Here is a 15524-nt window from a genome sequence, read left to right as displayed (position 1 = left end):
CTACAAGCATTTTAGAGAGATTAACCCAATACAAATAGTTGCTAACCCCAACCATTTTGACTGATCCAGTGCCCAAAATTTTAAATGAGCTATGCTTAGAACATTTGCCAGAGGGAAGGTGCGGTTTAATATATATTTATTCATCCAAAAGAATTGCTGTGTGTGTTTGTGTGTGAGTGTGTGTGTGTGTGTGTGTGTTTGGGGGGGGGGGGCAATCATAACCAGAGAAAATTCCAGTTTGCTATATTTCCATAAATCAGTAAAATGAGTAAATCTTGCAGTTTATCTGCTTGACAAGCCACTTTGATCACTGATCTTCCAGCTATTCTGCCACAAGTTAACACTTCATTATTGCTTTTCATTTGAAAAGTTTGTCAATTAGATGAAAACTCATTGTATACAATTAGAATACCTTTATCTAAACAAAATAGGATAACCTGGATTAGAGTAGATGTTATGTTCTAAATTTTTCTATTAATTTACTTGACCCTTTTTTCATGTCAAACCTCAAATACTCAGATTTGAATTAACATTTTTGATCCATATGATCAGTGCACAATCCTGATAAAACAATCCGTAATTGCAGGGGATTAAAATGGGCCACTACGTCTACTTCTCTTTAGTTAACCAGTGATTAAATATTTAGAGGTTGTATGTCAAGCTTTTGAAGGAAATGTCAAGTAGTTTTGGGAGCTCTTTTAAGGTGTTTTATTCACCCCTTTCCAATATTTCCCACGCATTTTGGGTTGTTCCATTGGGGTTCCTATTCTCTAGTGTAATGCCAATTTTTTTTTTAAATTCATTTTTGGGATCAAGGTGTCACTGGCAAAACCTGCATTTAATGCCATCCCTAACTGACCTTGAGAATGTGTGGTGAGCCACCTTTTTGAACCACTGTGGTCCTTCTGGTGAATATATTTCCACAGTGCTCTTAGGTTTGGACTTCCAGGGTATAGATCTAGCAACAATGAAGGATTGGCAATATAGTTCCCAAGTCAGCCTAGTATGCTACTTGGAGGGTGAACCTGCAGGTGGTGGAGTTTCCATGCACTGCTGCCCTTGTCCTTCTTGTTGACAGGGGTTGCAAGTTTGGGAGGTGCTGTCACAATGGTCTGGGTGAGTTAACTGCAGTACATTTTGTAGATGGGATGAATTGTGCACTGGTAGTGGAGGGAACAAGTATTTAGGGTAGTGGCTGAGGTGTCAATCAAGTAGGATGTGTTGTCTTGGATGATGTTGAGCTTCTTGAGAGGAGTTAGAGCTGGACTTAATCCAGGCAAGTGAAGGGCATTCCATCATGATCCTGACTTGTGCATTGCACATGGTGGATAATACTATGTAAGTTGGTATAATAGGCCTAGCAGCTTTCCTGCTGTTGGTGATTTTTGTCTAATGTTACATATTTCTGTTTCTGTCATGTAAAAAATTTTGAAAATGCTTTCTGAATTGTTGAATGGTCTAGATTTTTCACATTAACACGATTTTGCTGTATTGCATAATTGTCTGATGCCTGATCATTGACAAAGTACACTTTTTGATTCAAAATATCTATCAAAGGAATTAAAACAACAATTATAAACTGAGTAACGCTGAAGCCATAAAGTTGAAATTGTGAGCTTCTGGAAAATTTCAGCCCCCTCCAAAGGTTAATTCATGTTCTTAAACTTTAACTAATTTCCATGACTTGTTTATTCTTCGGTGCTATTTGGACCCAGCTCACATAATCTGTATTTTCCAGTTCAGTCCATGGATACGGGGATTTATGTTAGCTCTGGAAATGCAAATCAACTGCAAGTTAGTATTGATTGTGAAGTTTAATGCCAATGTGTTGCATAGTATTGCACAAAATTGAAGACAGTTCATTGAATTCTTCCAATTTTATGTGCAGAACTTGTACAGTGTGTTAAATTTGTGCAGTTACAGTGTGCTATTTGACTGGTTTTGCAGCAGTAAATAGGATACTTAATTACAATATTGATAACATGGGAACAAATGGACTGGTTGAGCCACAGCATTTTTATTGAATTAAAAATAAAGTAAAAACTTCTGAACATTTCATTATTCAAAATAGAGTTTAAAATAATTCTTAATGGATTCAAGTGCACAACATAGTGACTGAAAATTTGCCAGTCTCTCTGCTACTGAAGAAATGCTGGCTGTGGTAAACAGGAAGACCCTGTTACTGCCTTTTGCATTTATCATTGGTTCAAGATATTGACAAGGTTGGAGGATTTTTGGTTTTTCTCATCCCTTTTTTCAAAGACATTGGAACACAATTTCATAGGGACCAGGGGCTTTCCCTTACTAGATTATTTATTATGAATGTATAAACCAGGTCAATAATTTTCAGTGTACATTCTGACTATGTGAAGGTGCTCCTTTGCTAATCTCCTGTTGATTTCTGTTATGGATCGCTGGTGTGATGGGAAGGGGGGTTACAGTTAACATTTCCTCCCTTGCAGAAGGGTTTCTTAGCCATTTGTAGTATGACCAAAGTCAGTTCAGATAGAACGGCTTAAGGATCAAACTTGGTAACTTGCAAAACATTTTGTGGTTGAGTTATACATTGAATAAACACTTTAAAATAGCTGTAGAACCACTGTCTAAGCTATATTTGAACCATGTTTGGTGTAGTACTGGAATGCAAGAGTATCATTATTGAGTTACTTAAACACCAGAATTCTCTCTTATTTCAGTTCTAAGACTTGTGTCCTCATTCTTCCAACCACATTTACGGGGATTAAAATCATGTTTACTTTGCTTTGATGAACATTATCTTAGTGCTATTTGAAAAGGGGTTAAATCTCCAAAAAAAAAACAAACACATAATTTGTGATCGCATTCACTAGATGTTCATGAACATTGCACATTGTCTGGTGTATGAAATATTTTCTTTTCTTCCAGGGTAGAACTATAAAATGGCTGTTCAATGATCACACAAAATTTTTGAAATATGATTGAATTCATGACACTAAGAGAGAGACTGGGAACATTAATGGCCAAGTCCGGGTAAGTGAATTGTTAGCAGTTTTGTTCAAGATGTCTGATAGAAAGCTCAACTTTGAACCAGCAAAATTGTAGATAAGCATGTTGACATTTGAACATGATGGGTTTGTATGTCTGTGTGTTTATCATTAAGCCAGTTTTAGACAACAAAAGCGCTCATCCTGCTTTCTAATAATGACATTACAAATGTGCATATTGCAAATTAGGTTTCAGAAGAAATAAGTATTAGAATATCAGATGGGTTTAATGGGTATTAGATGTTATAATAGAACACCAGCTACCTTTGAGTGAAGCTTTCTTTGTAATCGAGTTATTTTCCAATTGTGTTCAAGTAAGCTGTCTGTGTTATAAACAAGTTCTGAGCTGTAGTTACAGCACATCAATCTGAAGGCTGAGTTTTAATCATTTGGCCTGTTCTGTACCATGCTCTTTTTTTTTCAGGATACCATTTGTGGTTTGCAGGTTGCGATTCTTAAAATTAATATTAAATACAGAGGAAAAAAGAAAGGATTAGTGTCCTTAATTTAAAAGAAGTAATTTATTTATTCATTAGAGCAACTGTGCTCTTACAATTACAATTTTTATCATTTTAGGATATAGTTCTTTTTGCAGTGTCAGCAGGTGCTTTGATTACAGGGGTTTTCTATTTGGGGCCTGATCGTCTCCTGTGCATGAAGGGGATCTTTACAGAAGGAGCCAATATTGGAAATGGTGGCCACTTCTTCTTGACCCTCTCCTAAGTGTGAGAAGCTAGGACCAATTATAGTAATTATTTTGCACTCTTAAATCAGTTAAACAACATCAAACCCTGCCAGGGTTTGCCATAAAAGAGGCTTTTAATTTTTTTTAGCTAGGGTTTGAATATTTTAAATTCTGCCAGTTTGGGACCACCATGAAGTGCTTCAAGCTGGTTTACTAGGATGTTTATTCATTTGGTAACAGATATACAGATCCACAAGGAACTAACTGAATGGATTATTTGTCATTCCTTTACTAAATCTTTGGTCTCCACTGTAGCACAGATCAAGTAAAGCCAGTGAGGACCTCAGACTTTGACGACCCAGAATGTAAAATTTGAAGGAACTATATGCTTTAGAAAAATTAGTAAGACTTGTATTTAATTGGCACCTTCAAAGCACTTTCAGAACATTCCAAAACACTTTAAAGCTAATTAAATACTTTATTTTTTCAGTTATAATGTAAAAGACACAGTAAGCTAGTTTATACATGACAAACAACAATGTGATAACAACCAGATAATGTGTTTTAGGAAAATTTATTGAGGGATAAATATTAGAATATTGGTATTAGAAGCAGAAATAGGGCATAGATGTCTTCAGCCTTCTCCACTTTCCAGCCCAATCCTATGTCTCTAGATTCCCTAAGAATCCAAAATTCTGTTATTTTCATTCTTAAAAATACTCATTAACTGAGAATTAACATAGCCCTCTGAGATAGAGAATTCAACCCTCTGAGTTTACCAAAAGTATCCCTTCAGCTCTATCATAAATGGCTGACCCCTGATTTTGAGACCCTTCCACCTAGTTCTAGTGCCTTCAATCTCCTCCCGCAGTTAATACCTCTTACAATCCTGTATGTGTCAATGAAATTACCTCTCTCTCTTAGCCCTAGCATGGGCCAATCTTCCTTACTATTTTCTCAAAGTATACAATTCTCTTCCCAGGAATCAAGTAGGTGAAGCTACATTGTATCACAACCAAGGCAAGTACAAACTTCTTTAGTTATAAAACCCAAAACATAAACTACTCCAGGTGTGGTTTCTTCAAAGCCTTATGCAATTGCAGCAAAACTTCCTTATTCTTGAACTTTACTTCACTTGCAATAAATGCTTGCACTGCGCACATATTGATTTTCTGCATTTTATGAACCAACACTCTAAAACTCCTCTGTACTACAAGTCAAAAGCAAAGTATTTCTTTGGCAAAACATACTTTTTGCTTCTTGTCTCTTTTAAAAAAAATTGATTTCTTAAAATTCTTCCTACAAATTGAATAACCTCACATTTTTGCAAATTATAGTCAACTATCTCAACCGTTCATTTTGCAGACTCCTTGCATCCTTTTCACAATTTATAATTAGCCCAGTCATATGAATCTTTATTTCATTACAACTTTTTGTGTGGTATTTTTATCAAATGGCTTCTTTTCATTATTTGCTTATGACACAAAAGGAGGTCATTCAGCCCATCAAATCTGTACTAGTTTTCAGAGCAATCCTCTCAATCCCCTTACCTCACTTATTTCTCTGAATCCAATTCACTTTCACATGTCCATTAATTCTTCCCTGATTCTTCTCCTACCCATTTTATACCAATGATAATTTACAATAGCTACCAACAGCAGTTGGTGGGACTGTGGGAGGAAACCTAATTGGTCACAGAGGCAAATTGCAATCTCCACACAGCACTAGAGTTCAGGAGGCCTTGCCTATCTTGCATGAACATCTTCAATATTAGCTTGTCAAGTAATAATTACAATCATAAACCATGTTGTCTACCTAATCATACTATGATTTTCTAAGTGCCCTGTTGTCATGTCTTCAATAATAGAATATCTTCCTGACAACTGATGTAAAGCTAATGGATGTTTCTTTATATTTTCTATCCCTTCTTGTCAAATTTGTCAACTTTGAGATCCCATGATTTCTCCAATATTTTGTCAGATTCTTGGTTTCCTATACTGTTGATATAACAAATGCAGATACAAAATATTTGCTGTTAGCAGCCACTTGTTAGTTCCCCACTATAATTTTTCCTGTCACTACATTTAGTTATACTAAAGTGCCAGAAATAACTCTCCTATTCTTTGTTGAAATAATGCTGTGCCATTCTTGCACTTTTGGGAGCAAATGTGGCATTGGTTTAATGTTTCACCTGAAAGAAAGCACCTCTAACAGCACAGCACACTCCCAGTATTGTACTGGAGTGGCAGCCTAGATTTTGTGGTCAACCTTCTGGAATATTTTATTGAGAAGGTTGTGGTGAAGTACCTTCTTAAACCACTGCAATTCCTCTGATGAAGGTATTTTACAATGCAGTTAGTTAAGAATAACAAGGATTTAGCAATGATGAAAGGTTGTAGGAGACCTGAACCCAGAATGTTTTGACCCTGAGGCAAAAATGCCAGCATCTATTCACAAGTAACCCTGTTGAGTTTACCCCTTTTCTGGCTGACAGCATTATTACACAGAGGAATTTTTACACTCTGCTCACAACATTGTGGAAACCATGTTATTCTGATATGTGAGCTGTAAACTTGAGGTATTTCTCAGTCATACCTTCACAGATTTCCAAATTTCTTCCAGATTCTGGATGTTCACAACAAAAGTATGAAGTTTTTTCGTGAGAAACTGCCATGTTGATCACGATATGAAATGTCCTTGCAAGATCTGAAATTTAGTTGTTCTGTCAAAAGTGCTTTTGACCTTTATTTACTGCACAGTATAATAGCTTAGTACATAAAACCTAGATCTGAAATATAGCAAAATTATCTGCCACAGAAGTAAAGCTTAACAAAAAAAAATTAATGATCTTTAGTCTGAGGAAGGACATTATTTCTTTAGACCCAAACTTTTCAGGAGCTTATAATCTTATTGAGAATAATTGCTGGGTGACTGATGGGCAATGCATTTAATCGATGCTGATGAAATGGCCACCTTATTTGGGAATATTAGGCTCTTTTTCCAATCTTGCAGCTTTTACCTTGCCCAGTCTCACACCTTCCAAATAAAAAGTGACTTCTGTCAGCCATACATCAGTCCTCTGAGACTACATCTTTCTTTACAAATTATTAACAATGTGCAGTAATGCCTCTGCCCTCTTTTCCCTGGATTCTTTAAAGATGCCTGGATTCGATCCATTCAGATTTGTTGTAAATATAAGGAGCTAAAAACTATCCGAAAAATATTAAGATTGGTCTTGGGGACCAAGTTCATAGCTCCCTGAAAGTGGGTACACAGGTTAATAGGGCGGTAAAGAAGACATACGGCATGCTTGCCTTCATTAGTCGAGGCATTGAGTTCAAGAGCCAGGAAGTTACACTACAGCTTTATAAAACTTTACTTCAGCCACACCTGGAGAATTGCATTCAATTCTGGTTGCCCCATTGTAGGAAGAATGTGTAGGCTTTGGAGAGGGTGCAGAAGAGGTTTACCAAGATGCTGCCTGGATTAGAGGGCATGTGCTATGAGGATAGGTTGGACAAACTTGGATTGTTCTCTCTGGAGTGACAGAGGCTGAGGGGAGATCTAATAGAGGTTTATAAGATTATGAGAGGCATAGATAGAGAGCTAGTATCTTTTCCCCAGGGTTGAAATGTCTAATACCAGAGGGCATGCATTTAAGTGATGGGGGTAAGTTCAAAGGAGATTTTTTACAGAGAGTGGTGGGTGCCCAGAATGCACTGCCTGGGGTGGTGGTGGAGGCAAATACGATAGGGGCGTTCAAGAAACTCTTAGATAGGCACATGAATGTAATTGGTTCGGCACAACATTGTGGGCCGAAGGGCCTGTTCCTGTGCTGTACTGTTCTATGTTCTATTAAAAACTCGATCACAATTACTGGAATTAGAGCAATTGAATTGTACAGCACAGAAGCAGACCATGTGGCCAACCACATCAATGCTGACTTTTTCCTCATCTGCGCTAATCCCATTTATCCATCTTGCCTGTTTAAGTGTCGGTCTAAATGCCATCTAAACATAGTAACTGTATCTGATTCCACCACTTCATCTGGCGGCACATTCCTGATATCAACACTTACTGTGTAAAAAAAAACCTTACCCCATAGATCCCCTTTAAAACTCCTTCCTCTCACCTTAAATCTATGCCCTCTTGTTGTTGATACCCAACCATGAGAAAAGGATTTTGACTATCTACCCTAAGATTGTTGGTAAACTGTTGCTTGCTGCAAAATTGCATTAGTCTAATGCCTATTTTTCAATTTTTATGAGATAATCTTTAGAACGGAAAAGCAAATTAGTATTTTTTTTAGTATTAATCAATAAAATAAACTTTAAAATGGAATGCTATACTTTCTGAACTAGGTTTTTTTCCCCCTTTATGATTTACAATGTTTTCTGACAAACCTGCTGTTATTTCTGTACACTGTCAAAAAACCACCATTTTTCCTACCAGTTGGCCCACTCAATCCATGTTGACATTTGTGCTTATTTGAGTCTCCTCTTGTTTTTCCTCATCCAAAAAAGGTCAGTGTAACCCTCTGTTCCCTTCTTCCTCATGTGCCTGTACCATTCACCTCAACCACTTCGTGTGTTAGTAAGTTCTCATTTGCTCCACTCTTTTGGTTATAAAAAAGATTCTTCTAAGTTCTCGATTGGATTTCTCATTGACTGTCATGTATTAATGATCTCTAGTTATGCTCTTCCCTTTAAGTGGAAACAGTCTCTTTGTTTTCACTCTATCAAAGTCCTCCATAATTTTAAAGCCCTCTGTTAGATCACTGCTCCATGCCCTTATCGCAAAAGAAAGGAGATTTGGTCTGTTCATTCTTTCCCACTCTGTGTAGCATTGCACTTCTGGTTTCATCCTTGTGAGCCATTTTCCAAAACTGTATGTAGTACTGTAATCAAGACTCAAAACAGATTCTGCATATCTTCTCAACTTTTCAGTTCTGTTCTTCCAGAAATGTATCCTTCTGCTTGGTTTGCTTTCTTTATAGTGTGGGTAACTTGTGGGGTAACATTTAGTGTCGGTGTATTTGTGATTCGAGATCCCTCTGTTTCTTTACCTCACCCAGTCTTGCACTTTCGGTCCTCTGGCATTGCACATTTTTCTAACAAATTACTAAATAGGTATAATATCCCTTCTACCTCTTTTCTGTATTCTTTTAAAGTGGTTGGGTGCAATTCATTCAATTCAGTGGCTTTATCCTCTCTTGATTTGACTAATATAACCCCTTTTTTATTATGTGCTCTTATCTCATTACTTATCTCATTGTCACGTTCTGTCTCAATAAATACCTTAATGAAATGATGATTTAATATTTCTGGCACATCCTCATTGTTACTTTGTCCTGTCTGTCTCTAATAATGATTGAGAAGGGAATGTGACCAGAATGCCAAAATTGTAGTACTTTTACCAATGACCACAAATTACCCAGCGCATTTTGGAACTTCCAGCTGATGCCGGTTTTTATTTGGCATTGAATTTCAGTTGGCTGTTTTATTATCTTTAGCAATCAATTACCCAGTTGGATTAGTTTTAAGCACAAAGGTCCACCCTAGATCTGGATACCAATATATAGGTAAAAAGATTCATGATTATAGAAATAACATTTCTGTTTACTTAATAACGTAGGCTTGAATGAAGTCTGCTTTCAATTGGTGTTGTGGGTGAAACTTTGGCTTGATACTAAGACAACCCATTTGACTTCATCTGAGTTGAGAATATTCAGATAATGTCTAGTGCTGTAGAGCACCATGACTTGTCTAAGTATCATTGATCTGTAACACTGGCTTAAAATATGTCCCATGGTGTTAATCAAAAAGCAGATATGTTTTGGAACAAGAGACAATTAAGGGGACAATGTAAAGATCATTCAATCAGTTTATAGCCCGATATCAATCTGATACATGATACTGATTCCAAAAGTTGGTGAAATTAACTGAGTGTAAGCCTGTGACTCAAGCACAGGCTTAAAGTGTAGCCTTGCGCTCCAGTTAAGTGACAGCCCTGGGAACTGCACTGCGCCTGTGAGCTCCTCATGGAGTTTAAAAAAATGGTGCAGTCTTCATCACTTACCCCAGCTCACTGAGCATGCGCCTGGTTAGAACATGCGCAAATACTGTGACTGTGGAAATCATTAGGAAGAAATGGCAATTAACAGAAGGGTAATTCAGTTACGTTAAGCACATTTTTTGTATGTGCAATTTTTTTATTGCTTAACTTTTCTTTCTGGTTCAATAATGTTAAAGGCATTCACAAACAGTCAATGTTAGTGACAGGTTTGCTAGCCACCAAGCCTGGGGCTGGGCCTTATCACCAGTTAAAGCCATTCTGCCTCCTTGTGTTAAAAAAGGCTCTGTGTTACTCTGGGCTTTGCTAACCAGCCAGAAGCTGGCTTCCAGCTGGAAGGCTGACTGCACTTTGAAGCACACTAGAAGAAATAGTATAGTCCATGGGCAAGCAGCTAACAAGTCCCTGGTTAGCGGAGGATCTGTCCCATTATTCATATAGTCACACGTCAGATTTTGCTTTGGAGAAAATGTGATATTCTGACTTTATAAACAACTGGAAAGAGAGAAACACTTAATGAAATCCTTCTGAGCTATAAAAACTGCCGAGATTGGCATCTATTGGGAGCAAGGATACTGATTCCAACTTTGTTGCTCATTAGTCAGCTGGAACAACATCAGCGGATATGTCTTTTGAGTGGCTCTTTCTGTTTGGGAGACCTTGATTCCAGGTTCCACAAATTATTTTTGGATTGGTATAAACTCAAATTTCTTAAAATCAGGGAGTTGGCTATCTCTTCTAAGAAATTATTGCTTAGGGCGGTGCCGGGCATATTGTTTTCATTTAGCATGATAACCAAAATGGTGGTTATAATTTTCAGTGTGATTGGAATGTTTGAGGGCAAAATCTTACAAAATATGTTGAGATGTACTATGGATTCTAATTGTGATTAATCACTGACAAAGAAAATGGCTTTAATTGATATTTATCTCTGTTTACATCCAACAATTGTAAATGTTGCCGGTTATTTTGTCATGAGTCTATATATGTTTCGAAGAAAACTCATACAAAAAGTATCTAGTTTGAAAGCCTTTCCCCAGTTATTTACTGTTTATGTGATAAATTGCTTGTGATATTTATGTTTCCAGTTCTAAACAATTGCCCCACATGTGATTGCTCTTAAATAATTAATTTTAGTATGGCAAAGAGTTTATGGACTCATATCTAATTAATATTAGGCCTGGAATCTATGTTCTCCAGATTTTAGCATTTAGCAAGCTGCTGACTAGCAGCAATCTTATGAATTCTCTTTGTATGTCTGCACTGCACATGAAATGAATATATAAGATCTGAATACCAGCAGAGCAAAATAAAAAAAATCTGGAATGAGGCTTTGACTATATTTCATTTTTCTTTTGTGATTCTTCCACAATGTTTTCCTATAAAATGAAATGCATGCAAACTATTTAATTTGATATGTCATCTTTAAATATTTCCTTTTTAGAGATCAGCCGGTCTTCTGAGTAAGTCATGGGTAGCTGTTGTAGCTGTCCAGATAAAGACACTGTCCCAGATGACCATCAGACAAAATTTAAGGTAATGAGCTTTTAAATATGCTGAGCTAATGACAGTCTCTCTTCTACTGGGAAGACCTCATAGGTATATGGAATATCTGCTCTTTTTATTCCTGTAATTAACCATAGTTAACCATTGTGGAAGTTGTGTATAAGTGTATACAATTCTACTATGCAGATATACTTCAGGATGGTGCTCAATGATTGTTGGTCATTATTCTGCCTTAAAAGTTCTTTGGTACTAACCAAAGATGGTGCTGTGTGGGACCCACTTTTGACCCATTCAGTACAGTGCAGCCAAGCTAATGTTATGTGAGGAAGAAAATCACACCGCATTTTTCAATTTGCTAGCTGTTACTCACCACCTTCACTGGTACAAGCTGCACCAATGCCCATGTTTAACCTTTTTCTGTGATCATGCATTTCCATTTGAATTGAATGCAATGGAATTATTCATTATGTGTAAAGTACTCCATCCTATTCAGCGCCAGCCTTCGGAACCATCTTCTCTCCTGCTACCCTATTCTCATTTGCTTGACAGTAAAGTTTAGTTCATCTCGCGCAAATTTATCATATGGGCTCTACTCTCAAGAAATTGCTGAAGTAATTGCTGACTGGTTTATTGCCTCTTTCCCTCACTGTCCACCCCTCTTCCCCCATTCCATCCTACAGCAGAATTTGCAATCTGTACAACATTTATCAGTTGTTCATTCCTTCATCCAGAAAATTCCTTAAAATATGGTGAATTCCAATCCCAATATCTTGTTCAAAAATGTTTCCATAATCACATTGAAGTCTCCTTCCATCCAGCCCCTCTCCTTCCCAATGAAGTTATGCTTTAATGTTACTGAAGTAAAGGAGAGCTAATCCTGTTGCTCACTCCCTTCTCCCACTGCTCCATTTAGCTTGTATTCTGGGTTTGATGGAGAGTAGGGAAGGTCCTTAACTTTGTCTCTGATGGAACACTTCCATTTCAATTTTATCACTTTTCCATCACGCTAATTGTCATAGAGTCATACAGCATGGAAACAGGCCCTTCAGCCCAACCTGTCCATGCCAACTGTGTTACCCAGACAGCTAGTCCCACCTGGCTGTGTTTGGCCCATAACCCTCTAAACCTCTCCTATCCATATACTTGTCTTTCCATCGCTTTGCCGTAGAGCGCAAAAAGTCTCAATTTCTTGTTTTTTTTAAATAGTAAAGTTTAAATTTTGTATTTAGGTTAAGCTGGTGATTTACATTTTTTTACATTTTTTGGACACTGCATTTCTTCTTTCTTGCAAGCTTTGACTATCACCTCATTTCTGATGCCTCTTTATCCACGACCCACAGTTAAAAACAAACTTGCCATGTCTTATCAACATTGTCTCCTAGCATTTGGGTGCCTGCCTCCAGCTGTGTGTTTTTCATTAGTTCTGTTCCTTCAGCCTGCGGTTGTGCTGTCATCTTCAATGCCTTTAAGCTTTTGTTGGCCATCTAGGGCTCAGATCACATTCTGCCTTCTGGTGCCTTGAGCCCCCTGGTGGTATATTGTTGCATCAAAATACAGGGAAATAGCCAATTAATGATGCATTGTTATTTGATTCTCAGTTGCAGCACTTTCAAGAAAATGGCTGATCACAGAATAGCACAACATAAATGGAGACAATTCACCCTCATCAAACCAGTGCCAGCTTTTTTGTAGACACATCCTATCATCCGCATCCTGCTCTCCTACATTTTCCTCCTTCCCAGAGTTCTGTATTTTTTTTCTCTTAAAAATGTTTCCTTTTGACTGTTACTGTTCTGTTCCCACCAACCTTTGAGGTACCAGTTAGGGCTCGTTCAGTAAACAGAACCCTGAAATGAGAAATATTGAAATCAATTAAACTTCAAATAATTATTCTTATACCTTCGGTATTTAATTAAAACAAAGTAATAAGGGTGAATTTAATTGATAGATTACTTAACAAAAGATGCCTTTTCCTTCAGTATAATACAATTGGACCTTCCTTGTTTACATGTTATTTTACTAACGTAATATCAACTAGGAAATGCAGATGTAAATGCTGTTGTATAGCCAATTAGCTGAGGTTCAGGTTGTTTTTAGAAACAATTGCCATCTGGATGCACTCAACACTGAAATTTACATCAATTTTTTAGCTGATACCCAAATAACTTTCAGAACTTTATAGTGGTGTGTTAGAAGAAGATCAGTTGTTCAACTCCCATGGATCCCTTCTACTAAAACTCTTGCATGATATACGTATTTCTAGCGTAAGATGCACTTGTTTCCCTGTCACATTTTAGCATACCTTCTGACTTACTGTGGGCAGCACATGGATGTTCAGCTATTACCAGTTAAAATGTAGACATTTCCCTCTAATTGATGTTAAGTAAACGCTGGTTTCATACTGTGGTCAATTGAGTGAGTACTGCAGTTACTAAGCACTGAGTAAATTAATATAGTTCTCTTCCAGCAATGAACCATGATCCTGGGGGATTTAAAGATAATGTTTGCACATATGCTTTGTTCCTCATAGTTTAAAGTTTGCCTCTTATTAAGATTATGGATTTTGTTTGTGTTGAACATGGAATTGTGATAGAACCATAGAACAGTACAGCACAGTACAGGTCCTTCGGTCCACCATGTTGTGCTGCCCTTCAAACCACACCTAAGACTATCTAACCCCTTCCTCCCACTTATCCCTCTATCTTAAATTCCTCCATATGCTTATCTAACAATCTCTTGAACTTGTCCAATGCATCAGTCTCCACCACCACCCCAAATGGTCCTATGATTTGCAGGTTTATGTACCAGTTTGAGGGATGTAGCAGAAAATTGGTCAAAATAAAGAAGGCTGTACTGTCTGATATTTTTCATGAAACTGTGACTGACTATTGCAACTGAGTGTAAATTATGTGGTCCAAAATGTTCTCTCAGGAATATGGTTGCTAAAATTTGTAAAGTATGTAACAGAAATTGAATCATATTTTAATTTGTTATGAATTCCAATATTAAATGATGTATATAAAACAAAATGAAAAGTTACTCCTTTCTTGTATTTCTAAAATTTCTTCTAAATATCAATTGTGTAATCACCTTATTTGCTTATTGCATTGGATTTAATTATTGTAGCACTACTATCATTTTGCTCATCTGCTAATTTGACAGCAAAATAATTTGATTATTGCAACTGGCATTCTAATACTAATTTTATGTACTTATTTTGCTGCACTTAGGGATAGGATAGATGAAAAACTCTAGATGAGTAATCCTTTTTAACTTCTAGTTATAGGACTTAACACAGAGTATATGCTCAGTGGGTTTTCCCCTAACTGAGAATCTAGAATGAGAGGTCAGTGCCTCAGGATATGAGGTTAGGATATTTAGGAGTAAGATGTGGGGGAAGAACTCAATGTTCTTTGGCATTCTCTACCCTAGAGACTTGCAGTTGTTTAATTCAAGATGATATTGATATGTTTTTGGGTACTGAGGGAGTTGAAGAGTATTGGAGTTGAGGTAGACAGCTGAATAAAGAAGCTGTCTCGGGGGCTGGGTGGACTGCTTCTGTTTCTGTTTCTTATTATTAACAATTTCCCATTAAAACTTTGCTTGCTTTTTCTCTAACTATCCCTATTTTGTTAATATAACCAGAACTAATGCTTCTCTGTATTTCCATATTCCATCTTTCTAAGCTCCAACTATATTTTGCCATGTGCTTTCCTTTTTCAAATCGACTCATTGAACACTTCTTGCACTTTTCTTGCACCTCTAAACAATGCAAGTCTTTGCTTCCCTCAGTGCATTCTCCAAGGCCTTAAATACTTAAAGTTGAGCTTAAAATGACCTAACATTGCTTTCTAATTTGCTGTATTTTTAAAATTTTTAAAAAAAATTTATTTACAGCGTGGTAACAGGCCCTTCCGGCCCAACGAGTCCACGCTGCCCATTTTAAACCCCCAAATTAACCTACCCGTACGTCTTTAGAATGTGGGAGGAAACCGGAGCACCCGGAGGAAACCCACGCAGACACGGGAGAACGCACGAGCTCCTTACAGACAGCGATGGGAATCGCACCCCGATTGCTGGCACTGTAATAGCGTCGCGCTAACCGCTACGCTACCGTGCCGCCCCATATCTTGCACAGTTACTGTGATTTGTGCAATGTACTGTTGGTTCACCTTGATTTCTTAAAAAAGCACAAAAATTGGCTTGCATGCTTTAACATCTGCGTGCCCTGTGGCTCT

The 15524-nt window shown here is 37.3% G+C and overlaps 1 protein-coding gene across 2 annotated transcripts in view; it reads left to right on the top strand.

Annotated features, from left to right (window-relative positions):
* The window catches only part of frs2a (fibroblast growth factor receptor substrate 2a), a 74207-nt gene that overhangs the window by 42467 nt on the left and 16216 nt on the right, over positions 1-15524 (top strand). The window contains exons 1-3 of one of the 2 annotated variants that reach the window (XM_052030218.1): positions 1774-1794; positions 2905-3009; positions 11225-11316. In XM_052030218.1, the coding sequence (XP_051886178.1) occupies positions 11251-11316 (66 nt within the window). In that variant the 5' untranslated portion in view covers positions 1774-1794; positions 2905-3009; positions 11225-11250. Of the gene's footprint in view, positions 1-1773; positions 1795-2904; positions 3010-11224; positions 11317-15524 lie in introns of those variants that run through there. The other variant, XM_052030217.1, reaches the window with a different exon arrangement.

The sequence above is a fragment of the Pristis pectinata genome, chromosome 15 (assembly GCF_009764475.1).
Source record: "Pristis pectinata isolate sPriPec2 chromosome 15, sPriPec2.1.pri, whole genome shotgun sequence".
Classification (NCBI taxonomy): Eukaryota; Metazoa; Chordata; class Chondrichthyes; order Rhinopristiformes; family Pristidae; genus Pristis; species Pristis pectinata.
This window is presented reverse-complemented; position numbering and strand designations above follow the sequence as displayed.